Here is a 19,128-nt window from a genome sequence, read left to right as displayed (position 1 = left end):
CCTCACACCAGTCAGAATGACCATGATTAAAAAGTCTACTAATAATAAATGCTGGAGAGGGTGTGGAGAAAAGGGAACCCTCTTACACTGTTGCTGAGGATATAAATTGGTGCAGCCACTATGGAAAACAGTATGGACGTTCCTCAAAAAACTAAAAATAGAACTACTATGTGATCCAGCAATCTCCTTCCTGGACATATATCCAGACAAAACTATAATTTGAAAAGATACATGCACCCCTATGTTCATAGCAGCACTATTTACAATAGTGAAGACATGGAAACATAAATGTCCATCAATATACAAATAGATAAAGAAGATACCGTATACATGGAATATATATGGTATATATGGAATATAATGGAATATTACTCAGCCATAAAAAAGAATGAAATAATGCCACTTGCAGCAACATGGATGCAATTAGAGATTATCATACTAAGTGAAGTAAGTCAGAAACACAAAGACAATTACCACATGATATCACTTATATGTGGAATCTAAAATACGGCACAAATGAACATATCTATGAAAGAGAAACAGACTCACAGACATAGAGAACAGACTTGTGGTTATCAAGGGGGAGGAGAGTAGGGAAAGGGAAGGATTGGGAGTTTGAGATTAGCAGAGGGAAACTATTATATATAGGATGGATAAATAACAAGGTCCTACTGTTTAGCACAGGGAACTATATTCAATGTCCTGTGATAAACCATAATGGAAAAGAATACGTATAACTGAGTCACTTTGCTGTACAGCAGAAATTAGCACAACACTGTAAATCAACTATTCTTCAATAAATTTTTTTAACTTAAAAAAAAAGCAACTCTTTACTCCCTCACAAACCTTTATCATTTACTTTGATTTTCCTTTGAAAAATGTTGCCTTTTGGTTTGATTCAGTCTTTGTCTCTATTACAGTATAATCATTTTCTCAACATAGGAATAAAATTCAGCACCATTGTGCAAATTTTTTTTTTTTTTTTTCTTGCAGTACGCGGGCCTCTCACTGTTGTGGCCTCTCCCGTTGCGGAGCACAGGCTCCGGACGCACAGGCTCAGCGGCCATGGCTCACGGGCCCAGCCGCTCCGCGGCATGTGGGATCTCCCCGGACCGGGGCATGAACCCGTGTCCCCTGCATCGGCAGGCGGACTCTAAACCACTGCGCCACCAGGAAAGCCCATTGTGCAATTTAAAAAAAAAAATGTGGAATGTAAAATAACAGCACATTACAGAAAATATGAGAAATCTGTCGCTTCAGTTTACAAATATTCATTGAGGGAATACTATTTGTCATGCTGGAGATATATTGGTGACAGAGAAATTGAATATAAACTGGTAAATAAAGAAAAAGGATGATTCCAGATAATGATAAGTGCTATAATGAAAATAAAATGGGGACATATGACAGAGTGACTGGTGTGTGTGTGTGTGTGTGTCTGCATGTGTGCACTTACATGTGATAATCAAAGTTCCTTAGTTTCTCATTTATCAAATGAAGAGTTCAAACAGATGCTCTCTAGGGTGCCTTCAGATCTTTTCTAATGATGCAACTTTTCTAATGTTGTTCAATGCTTTTTAGATCCGTTTCACCATTTCAATTATGTGGTCTGTTGTCGTCCCATATAGTACTTGAAACTTAGTAATTGAAGAATGAAAAATCCACCCATCAGGATTTGAAAACAGTGTCTATATTCTCTCTCTTCTAAATAAAAACCTAAAGGAAAACAAATGAGTGTATCCGTGTATCAGAAGGGACTCAAAACACGATTTTCATCCATGTTCCATTTACAGTATCTCTTTATTTGCCTCTTGCATAAAGAGGCTATTAGACATCACTGCTTTCTGGCTGAATGAATTGAATACAGTGGGTTGGACAACGGCATGACCAAGCTGGTAGATTTTTCATTTCCTGTGAACTACTTGGCCAGTTGGAATGGCTCTAGTCTCATCTCAGAAGCTCCGAAAGGAAGAGTCAGGGGTGAGTGCTCACTTTTGTGTAGCCATTTGAAGATCGGTGGGCTAAGAAGAATTCCACATGGAAAGTCATGGAAAGTCATTGCATAATAGCAATGATTAGTGATAGTGATGATATTAACAATATCTAGAGAATGTTGCATTTATTATAAATCTCTTTGGGGGAGTGTGATAGAACCTCTGAAACACTATAAATTCAACTTCTTAATTTGGTAGAAGAAAGAGGACAAATTATGTTTAGATTTTTAAATGATGAACTTATTCTCCTCACTTAATAATCACAAAAATACCATCAGGAAAATGCATTTTTATTCGTTGTCATGGGAAATGCAGTCTAGAATTGTTTCCCACTATTATTATAAAACCTATTATTAAAAAAAACTGTAAGTGGAACATGGTTGGAAATCATGCTTTGAGTTCTTTCAGGTGAACAAATATACTTATTTTCTTTTAAATTTTGTTTAGTAGTAGGATCTTTCAGCCTTGCTTCTTTTTGCCATCCATTGTCCTTGCTTTCATTTAGAAACTGAACATAGCCAAATGGAAGGGGAAAAGGGTGAAAAAAAGTTTCAGGATTCATCATAAAAAAAATTAAAATCACAAAAATAAAAAGGAGATAATAAGACAAATGTTTGCGAAACAGGTATTAATTTATCTCTATTGCAGAGGCAAACCAAACTTACTGGACATGGGCTCTTTGATGATCAAACCAATTCAGAGAGTGATGAAGTACCCCCTATTACTCTGTGAACTCCGGAATTCCACCCCTCCCTCTCACCCAGACTTTAGAGCACTGGAGGATGCCTTTGCTGCAGTGAAAGATATTAATGTAAACATCAACGAACTTAAAAGACGGAAGGATCTAGGTAAGAGGAGATATGATCAAATGGGGGTTTTCCAGTGTTGGAATATTCTGTTCATGTTTTGGAGAATCAGAATGTCTCAGTAGTTACAGCAGTTGCAGTGATAATGATCATTTGATATTTAAAGTTAGAGGCTAGGGAGGAGAGGATGGTTTTGCCTTGCCAGCTAGCTTCAGGAGAAGATCATGAGGCAAAAGATTGACAACTTTTTATTGAACAGCCCTATACTCAACCTCTTTTGACCACTGCATGCCCGATGACATACTGTGGGCTGAAGACACCCATAGCATATGATCCTTCTGTTCTTGGCGTTATGCATGGTAGCAAGGAGGCATGGCCTGGTAGCTGGGAGCAGTGAAAAGCTAGAGCTGAAAAGGGGTGGTGAGAAGGGCAGATACAGGTAAGATGGCCCAGCTAACACATCAGGCTTATTTGGTTCTGGAACACAAAGAATGGGTATTTTTTGGCAATTAATTGCTCCACTGAAGGGAGAAAGTATATTTCTTTCTCAAATTAACAAATTATTGTTAACTATTTGTTAGCTAAGGTGTAAAGTTCACCTCTAAAGTAGAATGTAGGTTTCAAAATAGGAGGCACAATTAGATGGTTCCTATCACCTCAGATGTAGTAGTGCATTGGGATGGACCATGGGTCCTCTCTCAGTGTGATTTGTGTCCATAAGTTCTTGATTGGCTTTGTACTTCTAACATTAAATCTCAATTAAACAGTAAAAGCAATGGTAGGACTGTGGAGCTAATTGAACCAACCACTTCATTTATTTTTATTGTTTGTATTTTCTAATGTTTTATTTTAAAAATTGTATATATTTGCATTAATAAAGTGTAACTATAAAGAAAAGTGAAAGTTGTAGAGTGAAAGACACCGTAAACAAAATGAAAAGATAGCCCGTAGACAAAGGATGACTATCTAGAATATATAATTATTGATATTAAATCAGTAAAAACATTCTAATAAAAAAAGCTTAATAATAAAAATGAGCAATTCACAGAAAGACCAGTAAGTTTTTAAATGCTAAGATTCAGTAATAATCAGGGAAATGCAAATTAAAATCACAATGACAAAGTGTTCCCAGCCTACCAGATTGGCAATAAGATTTTTAGTGGATAATGTTAAGTGCTGAATCTCAGTTTGCAGGTGAGAATGTAAATTAGAATCACCACTTCGGAGAACAATTTGAAAATACCTATTAAGTTGAAGGTACACATACCCAAGATACAGAAAATCAGATTCTAGATATTTGAGAAACTGGCTCATATGCTCGTGGAGGGGTATACTAGTAACTAGCATTGTTTGTAATAGCAAAAGATAAAAAAGGAAAACAAAAAAAGAAACAAGAAAACAAAGAAATAGACAGTGGCTTGCATATTAATCCAGATAATGGATACACTGTGTTTTATATACTATGATACCAAGAAAACATAGAATTAATTAAAGTACATGTATCAATTAGACAGATCTCAAAAACACAATGTTGAGTTTTTTAAAAAGTAAATTAGTAAGTGACAGAAGAATGAATGCAATATGGTACCATTTTAATAAGGATTGAAAATAATACTATACACCGTATGACTACATACCTACAAAGTAAAGGCGTGAAAATAGATACGGATATAATAAACCCCATAACTTTGGATCACAGATCCCTTTAGGGATCAAAGATGGGGCTCAGAGAAGTTTCAATTGTTATGTGATTTTTTTAAATAAAAAGAATGGAAACAAGGCAAAATGTTAAGATTTGACAAAGCTGGGAGATGGACAATAGCTGTAATAATGTTTTAACTTTTCTGTTTGCTTAAACTCAAAATTTCAAAGTTTTAAAGAGGAAAATTTTTCTACTCTCATGATTCCAGTTTGCATAGCTAACATTTTAGTAAGTTCTCTTCAGAATTTCTATGTCTTTTTTTCTATTTTTTTCTTCTTTTTCCTTCTTTCCTTCCTTTTGCAAATGGTACTACAGTTTGCTGGGGCTTTTTAAAAACTTAATTTTATATCATGAACATTCTTCAGGTTAATATGGTCTTCTTTTTCATGGTTCCATAGTATCCCATTCATGAGTATATCATAATTTGTTAAACCATACCTCTATGAGTAAACTTTTAGATTGTTTCCAACATTCTGTTCTTAGAAAAAAATGCTATAGCAAACAAAAGTTTGTATGCCTCATTATGGAAAGCAGATTTTCTACACAGACTTCCTGGTCATAGACTATAAATATTTTCACTTTTACAAGACTCTGCCAAATTGTTCTCTACAAAAACTATATTGATTTAATCCATGTCAACAGCGTATAAGAATGCTCCTGTTTCCACACTATTACCAAAACAGAATGTTCAGAATATTTAACATTTTGAACAATATGAGAGGTGAAAATCATGTTAAAGATAAAAAAGTACACCTCAGAGAGGTCACTCAGCTTACCCCAAATCTCTCAGCTAGTGGAGAAACCAGTCTGGGTTGGATCTGAGGTCTTCTTATGTTGGCTGCAGTTGTCTTTCCATTAGTTAGGTCTTGATGCTTCATTCTAGAGACCCCAGATAACAAGTGTATTGTCTGAAAAGAGAGAGTTTTTTCCAGTATCAGGAATTTCTTTAATGTGCGAGGTAAATGAACCTTGGGCTTTGAGGAGCTCAAGTCCTAGGACAGTTTCTGAAGGTCAGTGGGGTGGGCGTCTGGAGCTGTGACTGGGCAGAGGGGCTGGAGCATATTGCATCGGTACCAGAGGTCCGAAAATCATACAGAGTGTTAAATATAAATATTAATCTTGAATACTTTGGATGGAACACACACTTTCTGTGCCTCACATGTTCAGATATGTTATTGCATTCTTCCGTTTCAGTTCTAAAATACAAGAAGAACGATGAGGATGAATCACTTAAAGATAAATTGTCTAAACTAAATATTCATTCAATTAGCAAGAAATCAAAAAGAGTGACAAATCATCTAAAGATTCTGACCAGAGGAGAATCACAGGTAATTTTTCTTCTTGGGCCACATACATTTTCCTGGGGAACACGAATGCTGACATTTTTGTGAGATTTTGTTTTATCGTTATCAGAGCTGTTTCTAGAACACACTGAGAATCGAGGTAATTGCCCTCGATGCTGTTCCTTTCTCCCCCTCCCCTTTCCCCCCTCCCCCTCCCCTTTCCCCCCTCCCCCTCCCCTTTCCCCCCTCCCCCTCCCCTTTCCCCCCTCCCCCTCCCCTTCCCCCCTCCCCTTCCCCCCTCCCCCTCCCCTTCCCCCCTCCCCCTCCCCTTCCCCCCCTCCCCCTCCCCTTCCCCCCCCCTCCGTTTTGCAGGATATTGAGTGGGGGTTGTTCTGACACTGTCTTAGCTGTGGTGCTTCCATTCAGGAAGAGGACAAAGGAGAGGTAAAGACATAAGGACAGGGATCAACAAGGGATGCCCCAGGAGTTCTGACACCATCAATTAGCACATACTCTCACCCAAGGCGATGCCCTCCTTTCATCCCTGTCTTATTTCTGCTTTGTAAAAAGCCTCATTTCTTTTAGTTCCCTTGATGGTCATCTTATATTTATTTCACCTATGAAAATAATGTTTAGGTGCATACCTTAGCATGACTTTTCCTACCTGTTACCACTTTCCTCTTCCCCTACCCCCAGGTGCACATTGTATTACTGGGTAACTCTTTGGTGTCAGCTGTTTAGTCTAGCTTGAGCCATTTTCATCTCACCCCTAATAAACAGTGAATGGATTAACAAAGGCTCTCCAACTTTAATGTGTATAAGAATCACCTGAGGAGCTTGCTAAAAGACAGATTCCAGGGTTCTACCTGGTTCAAAGGTGCAACCTAGACGTCTGTATTTTTACAAAGACTACAGGTATTTTTAAGCTAATTGATCTGGAAATAAGTGATCAATGGAACACACTTTGAGAATCACAAGATAGTAATTCTCAAATTAATTAATTAGTAATTAATTAATTAGTAATTCATGGCCCAGAGGTGGTGATACAGTGGGCTTCTAACCAAAAGTAAGCAGAACAATTCTTAAGATACTATATAGTACTTTTGCCCCCCTTCTCGTGTGTGATTTCATCCTTTGTTATGTTAGCATCTCTAACAAAGGTTTTTACTTTGAACTAGAGGCAACTGGTTCAGCTCTGCTTTTAGATAGCTCTTCCTATCTACCTTGCCCTTTGGCTGCTGTGGTCTTTTTGCTTTTCATTAAGTCTTTGCTGCTTTCGGACCACTAATCTAGAAGTGGCCTCTTCCTCCTCTGAATGCCTAACACACTTAGTGTATCTCAGTCTTGGCACTGTTAATATTTGCAGGAGTCATCACAGAAATTAAGAGCAAAGTTTCTGAAGTCATTCAGATCGGGGTTTGAATCTCACTTCTGCCACTTAACAAATATTTGTCTTTGGGCACATAACTTTAAATTCAAGGTAATCATCTATAAATTGGGATATAGAGTAGGACCTAACACATGAAGTGGCTGTGAGGATTCAACGAAATGATGCTTATAAAGAAAGGACTTAACACAGTGTAAGCATTCAGTATATTGGCTATCATCATCATTACTTTATATTGTATATAAAATATTGTTATTTACCTTTTAATGTGCGGACTTCTTACTTCCCACATGGATAAAAACTTCTTTATGCATGGTGTATTAATCGTATCTTCTACTTTCTGTATTTTATGATGTTTTGACATCTTAAAAAAGCTTGCTGGCCAAAGAAAGACGCCGCTTTCTTTGAGTGGGCTAGCCCACTCTTATAGAGGGCAAAGGACTCGGCTGGAATCACTTCTTTCATTTGCAAACCAACCAATCCTGGGTCTATAGGCCCAACCAACTCCTTAGCTAACTCTCACACGTGAAGCCAATATTCCCTGCCCTAAATCCTGCCAAGGCCAGGTACCAGGTAACCAGAGACTACCTCCATAGCCCAAAGCCTGCTGGAATTATTCAAACGTCCTAAATGTTTTACCCTGCCCCAGCTCTTTCTATGGGATTTCTCACAGAAACTCCAATAAGGGCTCTGGCCTTGACTCTTCCCTTGCTCTTTTCTGCCAAATGACCAGAACTTAGTGATTCCCCCATGGCCCTGCATGACATGCAGTGACCCCCTATCTAGGACCTGTGAGAGTAATAAATTCCTTCCAAGCTTCTCTCTTTTCCTCTTGTGGCTGTACTGTCTGTACCATACCATACCCAGTATGGCTATTCTTAGAACACATGGCTTGTATGATTCTTGTACTTACTTGTTGATATACTTCTAGGGGCTCACTGGGCCTACTGCATAGAGGAGGTAACTCCAGGCTCCTCTTCTCAATGTAGAACTATAATGTGGGAAGCTTGGGACATTTATGGTGTGTGGCCATAGATCAGGAAAAGGAAAATCCAGACGTTTCAACTAAAGACTACAGTAATAAAATTGAATTGGGAATTCATTCGAAGAAGAGACTGTAGCCTCCATGGGCATGTGTAAATGTAGTCTAAACAATTCTCCCCTACTCTTTGGGATGTTGCTTCTGACCCAAGACAATACTACTGAGGAACAATAGGCAGGTCTTAATTCTGGGCAGGCTCTTGTAGAAGCTGTTACCGTCTTTAATGTATTTATCATCAGCTTCTGATATTTTTCAATTGTGAACTAAAGGTGAATTGTAGTTAAAGTAGCCTGAAGGGATATTAATTAGATTTTTCCCCTTAATCTTTCAAGAGGATGTCCTGTCAGCAATGAAGCATTTCACTGTTAATCAGAAAATCAGCTGCATAGGCTGGACTGTAGAAAAGATAAATCTCAAATCAGTCAATTTTGCACTTGTCAGCAGCTCAAGTGAAATATTTGGTGGAGTTAGGGTATAAAACTATTACCCAAGAGGAAGATTCTATTCCATTCATCACACATGTATTGAACTCTTACTCGACACTGTTAGAGACTGCAAATGCAGAGAGGTTCTAAATTCAGATGGTTTGGGTTGGAATCCCGGACCTAACTATTAACATGGGTAAGTTTCTTTAACTTTCTGTAGTAGTTAGGGTAAAGGCCATGCTTCTGTCACAAAGAGATTCCAAAACATAGCAGCTTAAGTCAGATAGTCATTTATTTCTCTCTCTTAAAATAGTGCAGATGGGCTGTGCTGCACAAGATCTTTCAGGAACCCAGTTTTCCCCAGTTTTGCACTGCGATGTTCCCTAAATATATGGTCTTCATCTGCCTCACTGAAGCTGGGTCACTGCCATGTCTTCATTCAAAGTCCCAAGGGAAATGTTCTAAGGCCAAGATTCAGAAATGAAACATATCACTTTCACTCACAACTTATTTGCCCAAACCCAGTTACAAAGGCAGAGCCAGCTGCAAGGGAGTCTGGAAAGTGTTGTCTCTAGCAGGGCAGCCGTGTCCATCTTAAACTAGAGGTGCAGGTACCATTGGTAGAAGGTCAATAACAGGAATGTTCACAATCTCTGCCACATCTCCTGGAACTTCTGTTTCTTTATCTCTAAAATGGGATTTATCATAACATCTAACCCATAGGGTTGTATAAGAATTAAAATGAGAAAGTGGAAGACAGGCTTTAGCACAAGTGTCCAGAACATAGTTAGTGTTTAATAAATGTTAGTGATTATTATATTAAGAAAAAATACTTCATCTCCAATGTTTGCAGTCCATCAGTGGAGAAAATTACTTAAATCATTAGTGTTGTAAGAGCACATATGAGGGTACAATTAATTTTATGGAGTGGAAAGAATAGGAACTAGAGGAAGGATTTGTAGCAGGGGTGACAGTTGAGCAAGTCCTTAAAAAAAAATAAACAGGATTTTGCAGGGCAGAAAAGGGACAGCAGCATATTCCAACAAAATAAAGCAACAAGAGAAGGCTTGACAATCAAGAAGTAGAACTAGGCAGTATTTTTCATCGTGTGATCCTTGAACCTCTTACTTTAGCATCATGAGGGTCTCGGCCAAGATATACAAAGTAAAATAGCTGGTCCTTGAAAACTGCTTTTTAAAAACTCTGCCCAGCATACTGTTATATGCCTCAAACTGGGTCAGAGCATGGAGATGCTACGGCAGAGGGTGACGAATTTCGTGTGGATTACAAAGAACTATGCTGGCTATTTAATGAAAAGCTTTCTAGATAAATAATATTAAGAGGTTTTAAACTACTAAAATAAAATGTCACCATTTTCTATGCATTCAGTTCTAAGGTCAACCACCTTAAATTAACAAATGTAGGAACTGAGAACAGCTACGGTTATTAGCCAGTACCAAATTGAAGAATATACAACATATTCCACAAAACAGGTGTGTGTTCACACAGATTTTGCCAACACAAAGCTGGTTCTGATATCTTGTAGCCTTTTTGAACACCAAGAAATACTTCTCATCGTAGATAGAATAATGTGTCTTCCTAGAAATTGCCACAAGCATATAAAAAAGCATATTTTTCTGAATGCTAGTAGGTATACATGTAAGATAACAAAAAAATAACTGAACACATGTGATCACCATCTTACCTCTGCAGAGTTTTCCTAACAGAAGAACGGTTTTTGTTAAGATTTTTCATCATCTTTCAAATTTGAGTTGCTAAAGAATTATCATATTTCTTTAGCCAAGACCCTAAGAATATTTCCTAAATAACAACTGTGAAATAAATTGGGATGAGTCATATCAGCAAAACAATAAATTCTAATCAATAGATCAAATTTTTATTTTAATTTTTAATTTTATTATTTTATAGAGCCACAAATGCAGGGTCATTTGAGTACATACATAATACATGCTATTAAAAACTGCAGAGAAAAATTTTACATCCCACAGCTACCGTGACATAGGTGAAGCAATGTGAAAACTGAACAGCAAATTAAGCGGCACCATGCGGTTTTGTTACACTATTTGAACATCAGTTGTGCCACGTGCTGGACACAGAAAGTTCTGTGTTAAGACAGTTAGCATAAGATGTAGAGAATGGACTTGAGGACACAGGGAGGGGGAAGGGGAAGCTGGGATGAAGTGAGAGAGTAGCATGGACATATATACACTACCAAATGTAAAATAGATAGCTAGTGGGAAGCTGCTGCAGAGCACAGGGAGATCAGCTGGGTGCTTTGTGACCACCTAGACGGGTGGGATAGGGAGGGGGAGGGAGACTCAAGAGGGAGGAGATATGGGGATATATGTATATGTATAGCTGATTCACTTTGTTATAAAGCAGAAACTTAACACACCATTGTAAAGCAATTATACTCCAATAAAGACGTTAAAATAAAAGAGCGTAGCATGAAAAGTTTTCATCTCAACAAGGAGTTTTTTGTAATGTGCTGGGCCAATACGGTTTGTAATATTTTTAAATACCAGATTCCTTTGAGTTATAAAAATAAATAATTTCATCTATATTTTAGGTGAAAGACAATACCTTTAATAGAGAAGAAAAACTATTTAGATCTTTAGAAAAGACTGTGAGGCACTGTGTGAAGAACATTTCATTCTGTCTTCAACACGTACAGGTGGGTAAGACACAACTGTTTTCAATGTTTCCACAGAAAGGTCTTGATGTCTCTGGTTATTATGAAGAGTAAATGTGACTGTTCATCATTTATATGATGACGCTTATTGTATCAAGTTTGGGAGGCTGCAAGCTGCTGGTGAAGGAAGCTAATATAAGGACTTGGGTTTTGCTCTTTGTTCCCTTACCTCTTCCATCCTTCCCCCAATCCAAATTGCCATATGGTGGGACATTTGTTCATATGATTGCCACGTAGAGCTGGACCATCAGCATGTTTTCTCTATAAAAGAGATGAGTTAATTAACGCAAAATGGCAGACAAGGCAGAAATGTGATTTGTTTGATTATACTAACATATCTCTTTCCAGTACCTGAAACACATATTTACAAATTTAAGAGTAGCACTGAAGGAAAAAAGAAAATCAAAAGGAGACATAACATAAAATTAGAGGAGTTAAAAAGTAAAAAGTGCATAATATAAATGCCCTAAAACCCACAAAAACCCACATGTGCATCTTAAATTTAGCTGTAGGCTACCTAGCAGCCAACCCAAAAAGGGCTATATGATCACACAATTCTAAGACAAACCAAACACCTCTATTTATTTTATAACCAGTGTTTTGTAATGTCCCCTTTACAGTTCTGAATGAAATTCATAGATAATTTAACCTTGGGTAGGTAGGTATACATAAAAGACAATCAATATAAAGGAAAACATGTTCTAACAAAATATTATGAACACAGTATGCAAATATCCCCACACAATCAGAGTAGAAGACAAAAACACCTCCACAAATTTCCAGTCTCCTAGGTTTTCCTGCCCTTGTTGAGAATCACTGACTTAGACAAACCAGCTGGAGTACAGTATAATTATATTCAGTAGAAAGACCAGTCAGGAGTTTCTTCTGATGGATCTCATAAAGGGGACATAGTGTCCTTAACAACATCCTGACAATGGTCATGACTATGAGACATAGAAAGTTAGTAGAATTACATGTAAGTTAGTTAAAAAATTGTTCCTTTCTATTTTCCAGTTTTTCTTTTGGATGTCTGTTTTGGAAGATGTTTGCATTCTTTGATAGACTATCACACCAACAGAAGATTAAGTTGACAGGCATAGTGATTTGGAGACAAGGTTCTATGTCACATAACCAACAAGCACATTCTTTTCTTATTCATTAACTGATGCAAAGCCTGATTTTGCAATCAGGTTTGCTAATCTCTTCTTAAAGCACTGCCTTCTGTGAAAGGAAAACAAAAACATAGCTATAACATCCAGAGGGCAGTGAGAACCCTGTCCTTGATATACTTTTCAAGAAGTCAGTGCCTCTTGGGAATATCTACAGAAAAGTCTTCCATTTCCACTAATTGATTCAGAAAAAGTACGAGCATGTTCTCTTAAAGAGAAGATTAAATTCACTAAGGAAAACTAAAGACATAAAACAAGAGTGATTTTTAAAATAAGAGATATGTAAGAATTGAATGATGAAGAATGGCCAAAGAGGGAATTTAAGATGGACTTCACGTAATAAAAGAGGGTGTCAAGGGACAGGACAGGAATAAAGATGCAGACGTAGAGAATAGACTTGAGGACACGGGGAGGGGGAAGGGTAAGCTGGGACGAAGTAAGAGGGTATCATTTACATATATACACTACCAAATGTGAAATAGATAGTAAGTGGGAAGCAGCTGCATCGCACGGGGAGATCAGCTCTGTGTTTTGTGAACACCTAGAGGGGTGGGATAGGGAGGGTGGGAAGGAGACGCAAGCGGGAGGGGATATGGCAATATATGTATACAAATAGCTGATTCACTTTGTTATACAGCAGAAAATAACACACCACTGTAAAGCAATTATACTCCAATAAAGATGTTAAAAAAAAAAAGAGGGTGTCATACCTACGGAGCAGTATGAGAAAGTGACATGGGGGAAAAATAAGGAAATAGATTGTTATAGGTAACCTGATTGTACAAAGTGTTCATAAAATTTTTTCCTTCCTTTTTTTCTTTTTCTCTAAGTGGTAATAGTTATGTTGATGAAGTACACTTTTAGGATACATTTAATTGTACTGACTTCAGAACTTTGCCCTTTGGTAACTTTGTTCTTGGGTTTCAGGATGCCATGCCTTTAGCTCTGCAGAGTGTAATGGAGCTCCAAGAGATTTCACACAACAAAGATGAGGATGAGAGGGGCTATTCAGAGGCTCCAAGTAATGCCCCAAATCCCTCTGATGACTTTGTAAGTTATTTATACCCGCAGATGAATGCAAATGAAATAGTAGGGTTAAGAGAAAAGCTGCTTTTCATTTACTTTTTTGAAGTTAAAAATAAAACATGCACTAAAGCAAATACTAATGTTAAAATTAGTAGATTTAAACAGGAGATTTTTTTATCACTAAATATTTTGAAGTGGATTAGTGAGGCTTTTACTATAATCAAAATTTAAGAGGGCTGCAGACTCTGTTTCTAGGGTAGTCAGTGTCTGTGCAGCTTTTAAAATCAATATTTAGTTTAAGTCTGCATGTGGTGTATCAGGGATTTATTAAGTTAGAAAGATGTGATTTTCTTAGAGGAGTCTCTGGAAATGCCTAGAGTTTTTACATGAGGAGCAAAGATACTTTCTGAGGATGTGACTTCTATTAACTTATTATTCACTGGAAATTAAGGCCTTCCTATTCAGAAAGTGCTTTATTTGAGTCATATATCTTCTGTTCTGTGGTAAAATATTTGTTTTCTAAGAGTTCTGTAAAATATACAGAATCATAAAACATACATTGGGAATCATTAAAAACATGCCTGGGTTGCATTCCAACTCCGGCCAGTTTCAGAACCCAGGCCAGGGGGAAAAAATGCTCAAAGTCTGAAAGTTCTTAACACACAAATAGACATGCCCCAAAGAGGGAATTTACGGCAGTCTTATTTCCCAGAAGTTGCCTGGATCTCTGGATGAGCTGTTCCTTTTGTTCAGTAGATAAAATTCTGCACATACGAGGATGGGAGAAAGGGCACTCTCCATGGAAAAGGAAAACAAGACCTTCAAGGGAGATGAAGAAACATAGGTTCAAATCCAAAGCTGAGCCCTGGGAACTGTGCAAACAAAGAACAGAAAGGGAAATCTCTCCTGGTAGCCTCAGGAGCAGCGGATTAAATCTCCACAATCAACTTGATGTACCCTGCATCTGTGAAATACCTAAATAGAAAACAAATCATCCCAAATTGAGAAGCCGTGTGGATGAAAGGCTCTTGGTGCTGCAGGCAGGAGTCAGTGCTGTGCCTCTGAGGTGGGAGAGCCAACTTCAGGACACTGGTCCACAAGAGACCTCCCAGCTCCATGTAATATCAAACGGCGAAAATCTCCCAGAGATCACCATCTCAACACCAACACCCAAATTCACTCAACTATCAGCAAGCTACAGTGTGGGACACCCTATGCCAAACAACTAGCAAGACAGGAACACAACCCCACCCATTAGCAGACAGACTGCCTAAAATCATAATAAGTCCACAGACACCCAAAAACACACCACCAGACGTGGACCTGCCCACCAGAAAGACAAGATCCAGCCTCATCCACCAGAACACAGGCACTAGTCCCCTCCACCAGGGAGCCTACACAGCCCACTGAACCAACTTTAGCCACTGGGAACGGACACCAAAAACAACGGCAACTACAAACCTGCAGTGTGCAAAAAGGAGACCCCAAACACAGTAAGGTAAGCAAAATGAGAAGACAGAAAAACACACAGCAAATGAAGGAGCAAGATAAAAACCCACCAGACCTAACAAATGAAGAGGAAATAGGCAGCCTACCTGTAAAAGAATTCAGAATAATGATAGTGAAGATGATCCAAAATCTTGGAAATAGAATGGACAAAATGCAAGAAACATTTAACAAGGACCTAGAAGAACTAAAGATGAAACAAGCAACGACGAACAACACAATAAATGAAATTAAAAATACTCTAGAAGGGGTCAATAGCAGAATAACAGAGGCAGAAGAATGGATAAGTGACCTGGAAGATAAAAGAGTGGAAATAACTACCACAGAGCAGAATAAAGAAAAAAGAATGAAAAGAACTGAGGACAGCCTCAGAGACATCTGGGACAACATTAAACGAACCAACATACGAATCATAGGGGTTCCAGAAGAAGAAGACAAAAAAAAAGGGACTGAGAAAATATTTGAACAGATTATATTGAAAACTTCCCTAATATGGGAAAGGAAATAGTTAATCAAGTCCAGGAAGCACAGAGAGTCCCATACAGGATAAATCCAAGGAGAAACATGCCAAGACACATATTAATCAAACTGTCAAAAATTAAATACAAAGAAAACATATTAAAAGCAGCAAGGGAAAAACAACAAATAACACACAACGGAATCCCCATAAGGTTAGCAGCTGATCTTTCAGCAGAAACTCTGCAAGCCAGAAGGGAGTGGCAAGACATATTAAAATGATGAAGGAGAAAAACGTACAACCAAGATTACTCTACCCAGCAAGAATCTAATTCAGATTTGATGGAGAAATTAAAACCTTTACAGACAAGCAAAAGCTGAGAGAGTTTAGCACCACCAAACCAGCTTTACAACAAATGCTAAAGGATCTTCTCTAGGCAAGAAACACAAGAGAAAGAAAAGACTTACAATAACAAACCCAAAACAATTCAGAAAATGGTAATAGGAACATACATATCGATAATTACCTTAAATGTAAATGGACTAAATGCTCCCACCAAAAGACACAGACTGGCTGAATGGATACAAAGACAAGACCCATATATATGCTGTCTACAAGAGACCCACTTCAGACCTAGAGATACATACAGACTGAAAGTGAGGAGATGGGAAAAGATATTCCATGCAAATGGAAACCAAAAGAAAGCTGGGGTAGCAATTCTCATATCAGAAAAAATAGACTTTAAAATAAAGACTATTAGAAGAGACAAAGAAGGACATGACATAATGATCATGGGATCGATCCAAGAAGAAAATATAACAACTGTAAATATTTATGCACCCAACATAGGAGCACCTCAATACATAAGGCAAATACGAACAGCCATAAAAGGGGAAATCGACAGTAACACATTCATAGTAGGGGACTTTAACACCCCATTTTCACCAATGGACAGATTTTCCAAAATGAAAATAAATAAGGAAACCCAAGCTTTAAATGATACATTAAAGAAGATAGACTTAATTGATATTTATAGAACATTCCATCCAAAGACAACAGAATACACATTTTTCTCAAGTACTCATGGAACATTCTCCAGGATAGATCATATCTTTGTTCACAAATGAAGCCTTGGTAAATTTAAGAAAATTGAAATTGTATCAAGTATCTTTTCCGAACACAATGCTATGAGACTAGATATCAAGTACAGGAAAAGATCTGTAAAAAATACAAACACATGGAGGCTAAACAATACACTACTTAATAACGAAGTGATCACTGAAGAAATCAAAGAGGAAATCAAAAAAATACCTAGAAACAAATGACAATGGAGACACAACAACCCAAAACCTATGGGATGCAGCAAAAGCAGTTGTAAGAGGGAAGTTTATAGCAATACAATCCTACCTTAAGAAACAGGAAACACCTTGAATAAACAACCTAACCTTGCACCTAAAGCAATTAGAGAAAGAAGAACAAAAAAACCCCAAAGTTAGCAGAAGGAAAGAAATCATAAAGATCAGATCAGAAATAAATGAAAAAAAAACGAAGGAAGCGATAGCAAAGATCAATAAAACTAAAAGCTTGTTCTTTGAGAAGATAAACAAAATTGATAAACCATTAACCAGACTCATCAAGAAAAAAAGGGAGAAGACTCAAATCCATAGAATTAGAAATGAAAAAGGAGAAGTAACAACTGACACTGCAGAAATACAAAAGATCATGAGAGATTACTACAAGCAACTATATGCCAATAAAATGAACAACCTGGAAGAAATGGACAAATTCTTAGAAATGCACAACATGCCAAGACTGAATCAGGAAGAAACAGAAAATATGAACAGACCAATCACAAGTAATGAAATTGAAACTGTGATGAAAAATCTTCCAACAAAAAAAAGCCCAGAACCAGATGGCTTCACAGGCGAATTCTATCAAACATTTAGAGAAGAGCTAACACCTATCCTTCTCAAACTCTTCCAAAATATAGCAGAAGGAGTAACACTCCGAAACTCATTCTACGAGGCCACCATCACCCTGATACCAAAACCAGAAAAAGATGTCACAAAGAAAGAAAATTACAGGCCAATATCACTGATGAACACAGATGCAAAAATCCACAACAAAATACTAGCAAACAGAATCCAACAGCACATTAAGAGGATCATACACCATGATCAAGTGGGGTTTATTCCAGGAATGCAAGGATTCTTCAATATACACAAAGCAGTCAATGTGATACACCATATTCACAAACTGAAGGAGGAAAACCATATGGTCATCTCAATAGATGCAGAGAAAGCTTTCGACAAAATTCAACACCCATTTGTGATAAAAACCCTGCAGAAAGTAGGCATAGAGGGAACTTTCCTCAGCATAATAAAGGCCATATATGACAAACCCACAGCCAACATCGTCCTCAATGGTGAAAAACTGAAAGCATTTCCACTAAGATCAGGAACAAGACAAGGTTGCCCACTCTCACCACTCTTATTCAACATAGTTTTGGAAGTTGTAGCCACAGCAATCAGAGAAGAAAAGGAAATACAAGAATCCAAATCGGATAAGAAGAAGTAAAGCTGTCACTGTTTGCAGATGACATGATACTATACATAGAGAATCCTAAAGATGCTACCAGAAAACTACTAGAGCTAATCAATGAATTTGGTAAAGTAGCAGGATACAAAATTAATGCACAGAAATCTCTGGCATTCCTATACACTAATGATGAAAAATCTGAAAGTGAAATCACAAAACACTCCCATTTACCACTGCAACAAAAAGAATAAAATACCTAGGAATAAACCTACCTAGGGAGACAAAAGACCTCTATGCAGAAAATTATAAGACACTGATGAAAGAAATTAAAGATGATACAAATAGATGGAGAGATATACCATGTTGTTGGATTGGAAGAGTCAACATTGTGAAAATGACTCTACTACCCAAAGCAATCTACAGATTCAATGCAACCCCTATCAAACTACCACTGGCATTTTTCACAGAACTAGAACAAAAAATTTCACAATTTGTATGGAAACACAAAGGACCCCGAATAGCCAAAACAATCTTGAGAACGAAAAACGGAGGTGGAGGAATCAGGCTCCCTGTCTTCAGACTATACTACAAAGCTACAGTAATCAAGACAGTATGGTACTGGCACAAAAACAGAAAGATAGATCAATGGAACAGGATAGAAAGCCCAGAGATAAACCCACGCACATATGGTCACCTTATCTTTGATAAAGGAGGCAGGAATGTACAATGGAGAAAGGACAGCCTCTTCAGTAAGTGGTGGTGGGAAAACTGGACAGGTACTTGTCAAAGTATGAGATTAGAACACTCCCTAACACCATACACAAAAATAAGCTCAAAATGGATTAAAGACCTAAATGTAAGGCCAGAAACTATCAAACTCTTAGAGGAAAACATAGGCAGAACACTCTATGACATAAATCACAGCAAGATCCTTTTTGACCCACCTGCTAGAGAAATGGAAATTAAAACAAAAATAAACAAATGGGACCTAAGGAAACTGCAAAGCTTTTGCACAGCAAAGGAAACCATAAAGAAGACCAAAAGACAACCCTCAGAATGGGATAAAATATTTGCAGATGA

At 37.6% G+C, this 19,128-nt stretch overlaps 1 protein-coding gene across 1 annotated transcript in view; it reads left to right on the top strand.

The window, feature by feature from the left end:
• The window catches only part of ARHGEF38 (Rho guanine nucleotide exchange factor 38), a 154,922-nt gene that overhangs the window by 115,411 nt on the left and 20,383 nt on the right, over positions 1 to 19,128 (top strand). Inside the window, exons 6-9 of the mRNA XM_022567071.3 lie at positions 2,643 to 2,842; positions 5,697 to 5,830; positions 11,230 to 11,334; positions 13,449 to 13,571. Of these exons, the coding sequence (XP_022422779.2) occupies positions 2,643 to 2,842; positions 5,697 to 5,830; positions 11,230 to 11,334; positions 13,449 to 13,571 (562 nt within the window). The remainder of the gene's footprint in view (positions 1 to 2,642; positions 2,843 to 5,696; positions 5,831 to 11,229; positions 11,335 to 13,448; positions 13,572 to 19,128) is intronic.

Source organism: Delphinapterus leucas, chromosome 5, assembly GCF_059928025.1.
Source record: "Delphinapterus leucas isolate spDelLeu-1000000601 "Yukka" chromosome 5, BTC_Dleu_Yukka2, whole genome shotgun sequence".
Taxonomy (NCBI): Eukaryota; Metazoa; Chordata; class Mammalia; order Artiodactyla; family Monodontidae; genus Delphinapterus; species Delphinapterus leucas.
The sequence above is the reverse complement of the archived record's forward strand: the minus strand, read 5'-3'. Positions and strand labels throughout refer to the sequence as shown.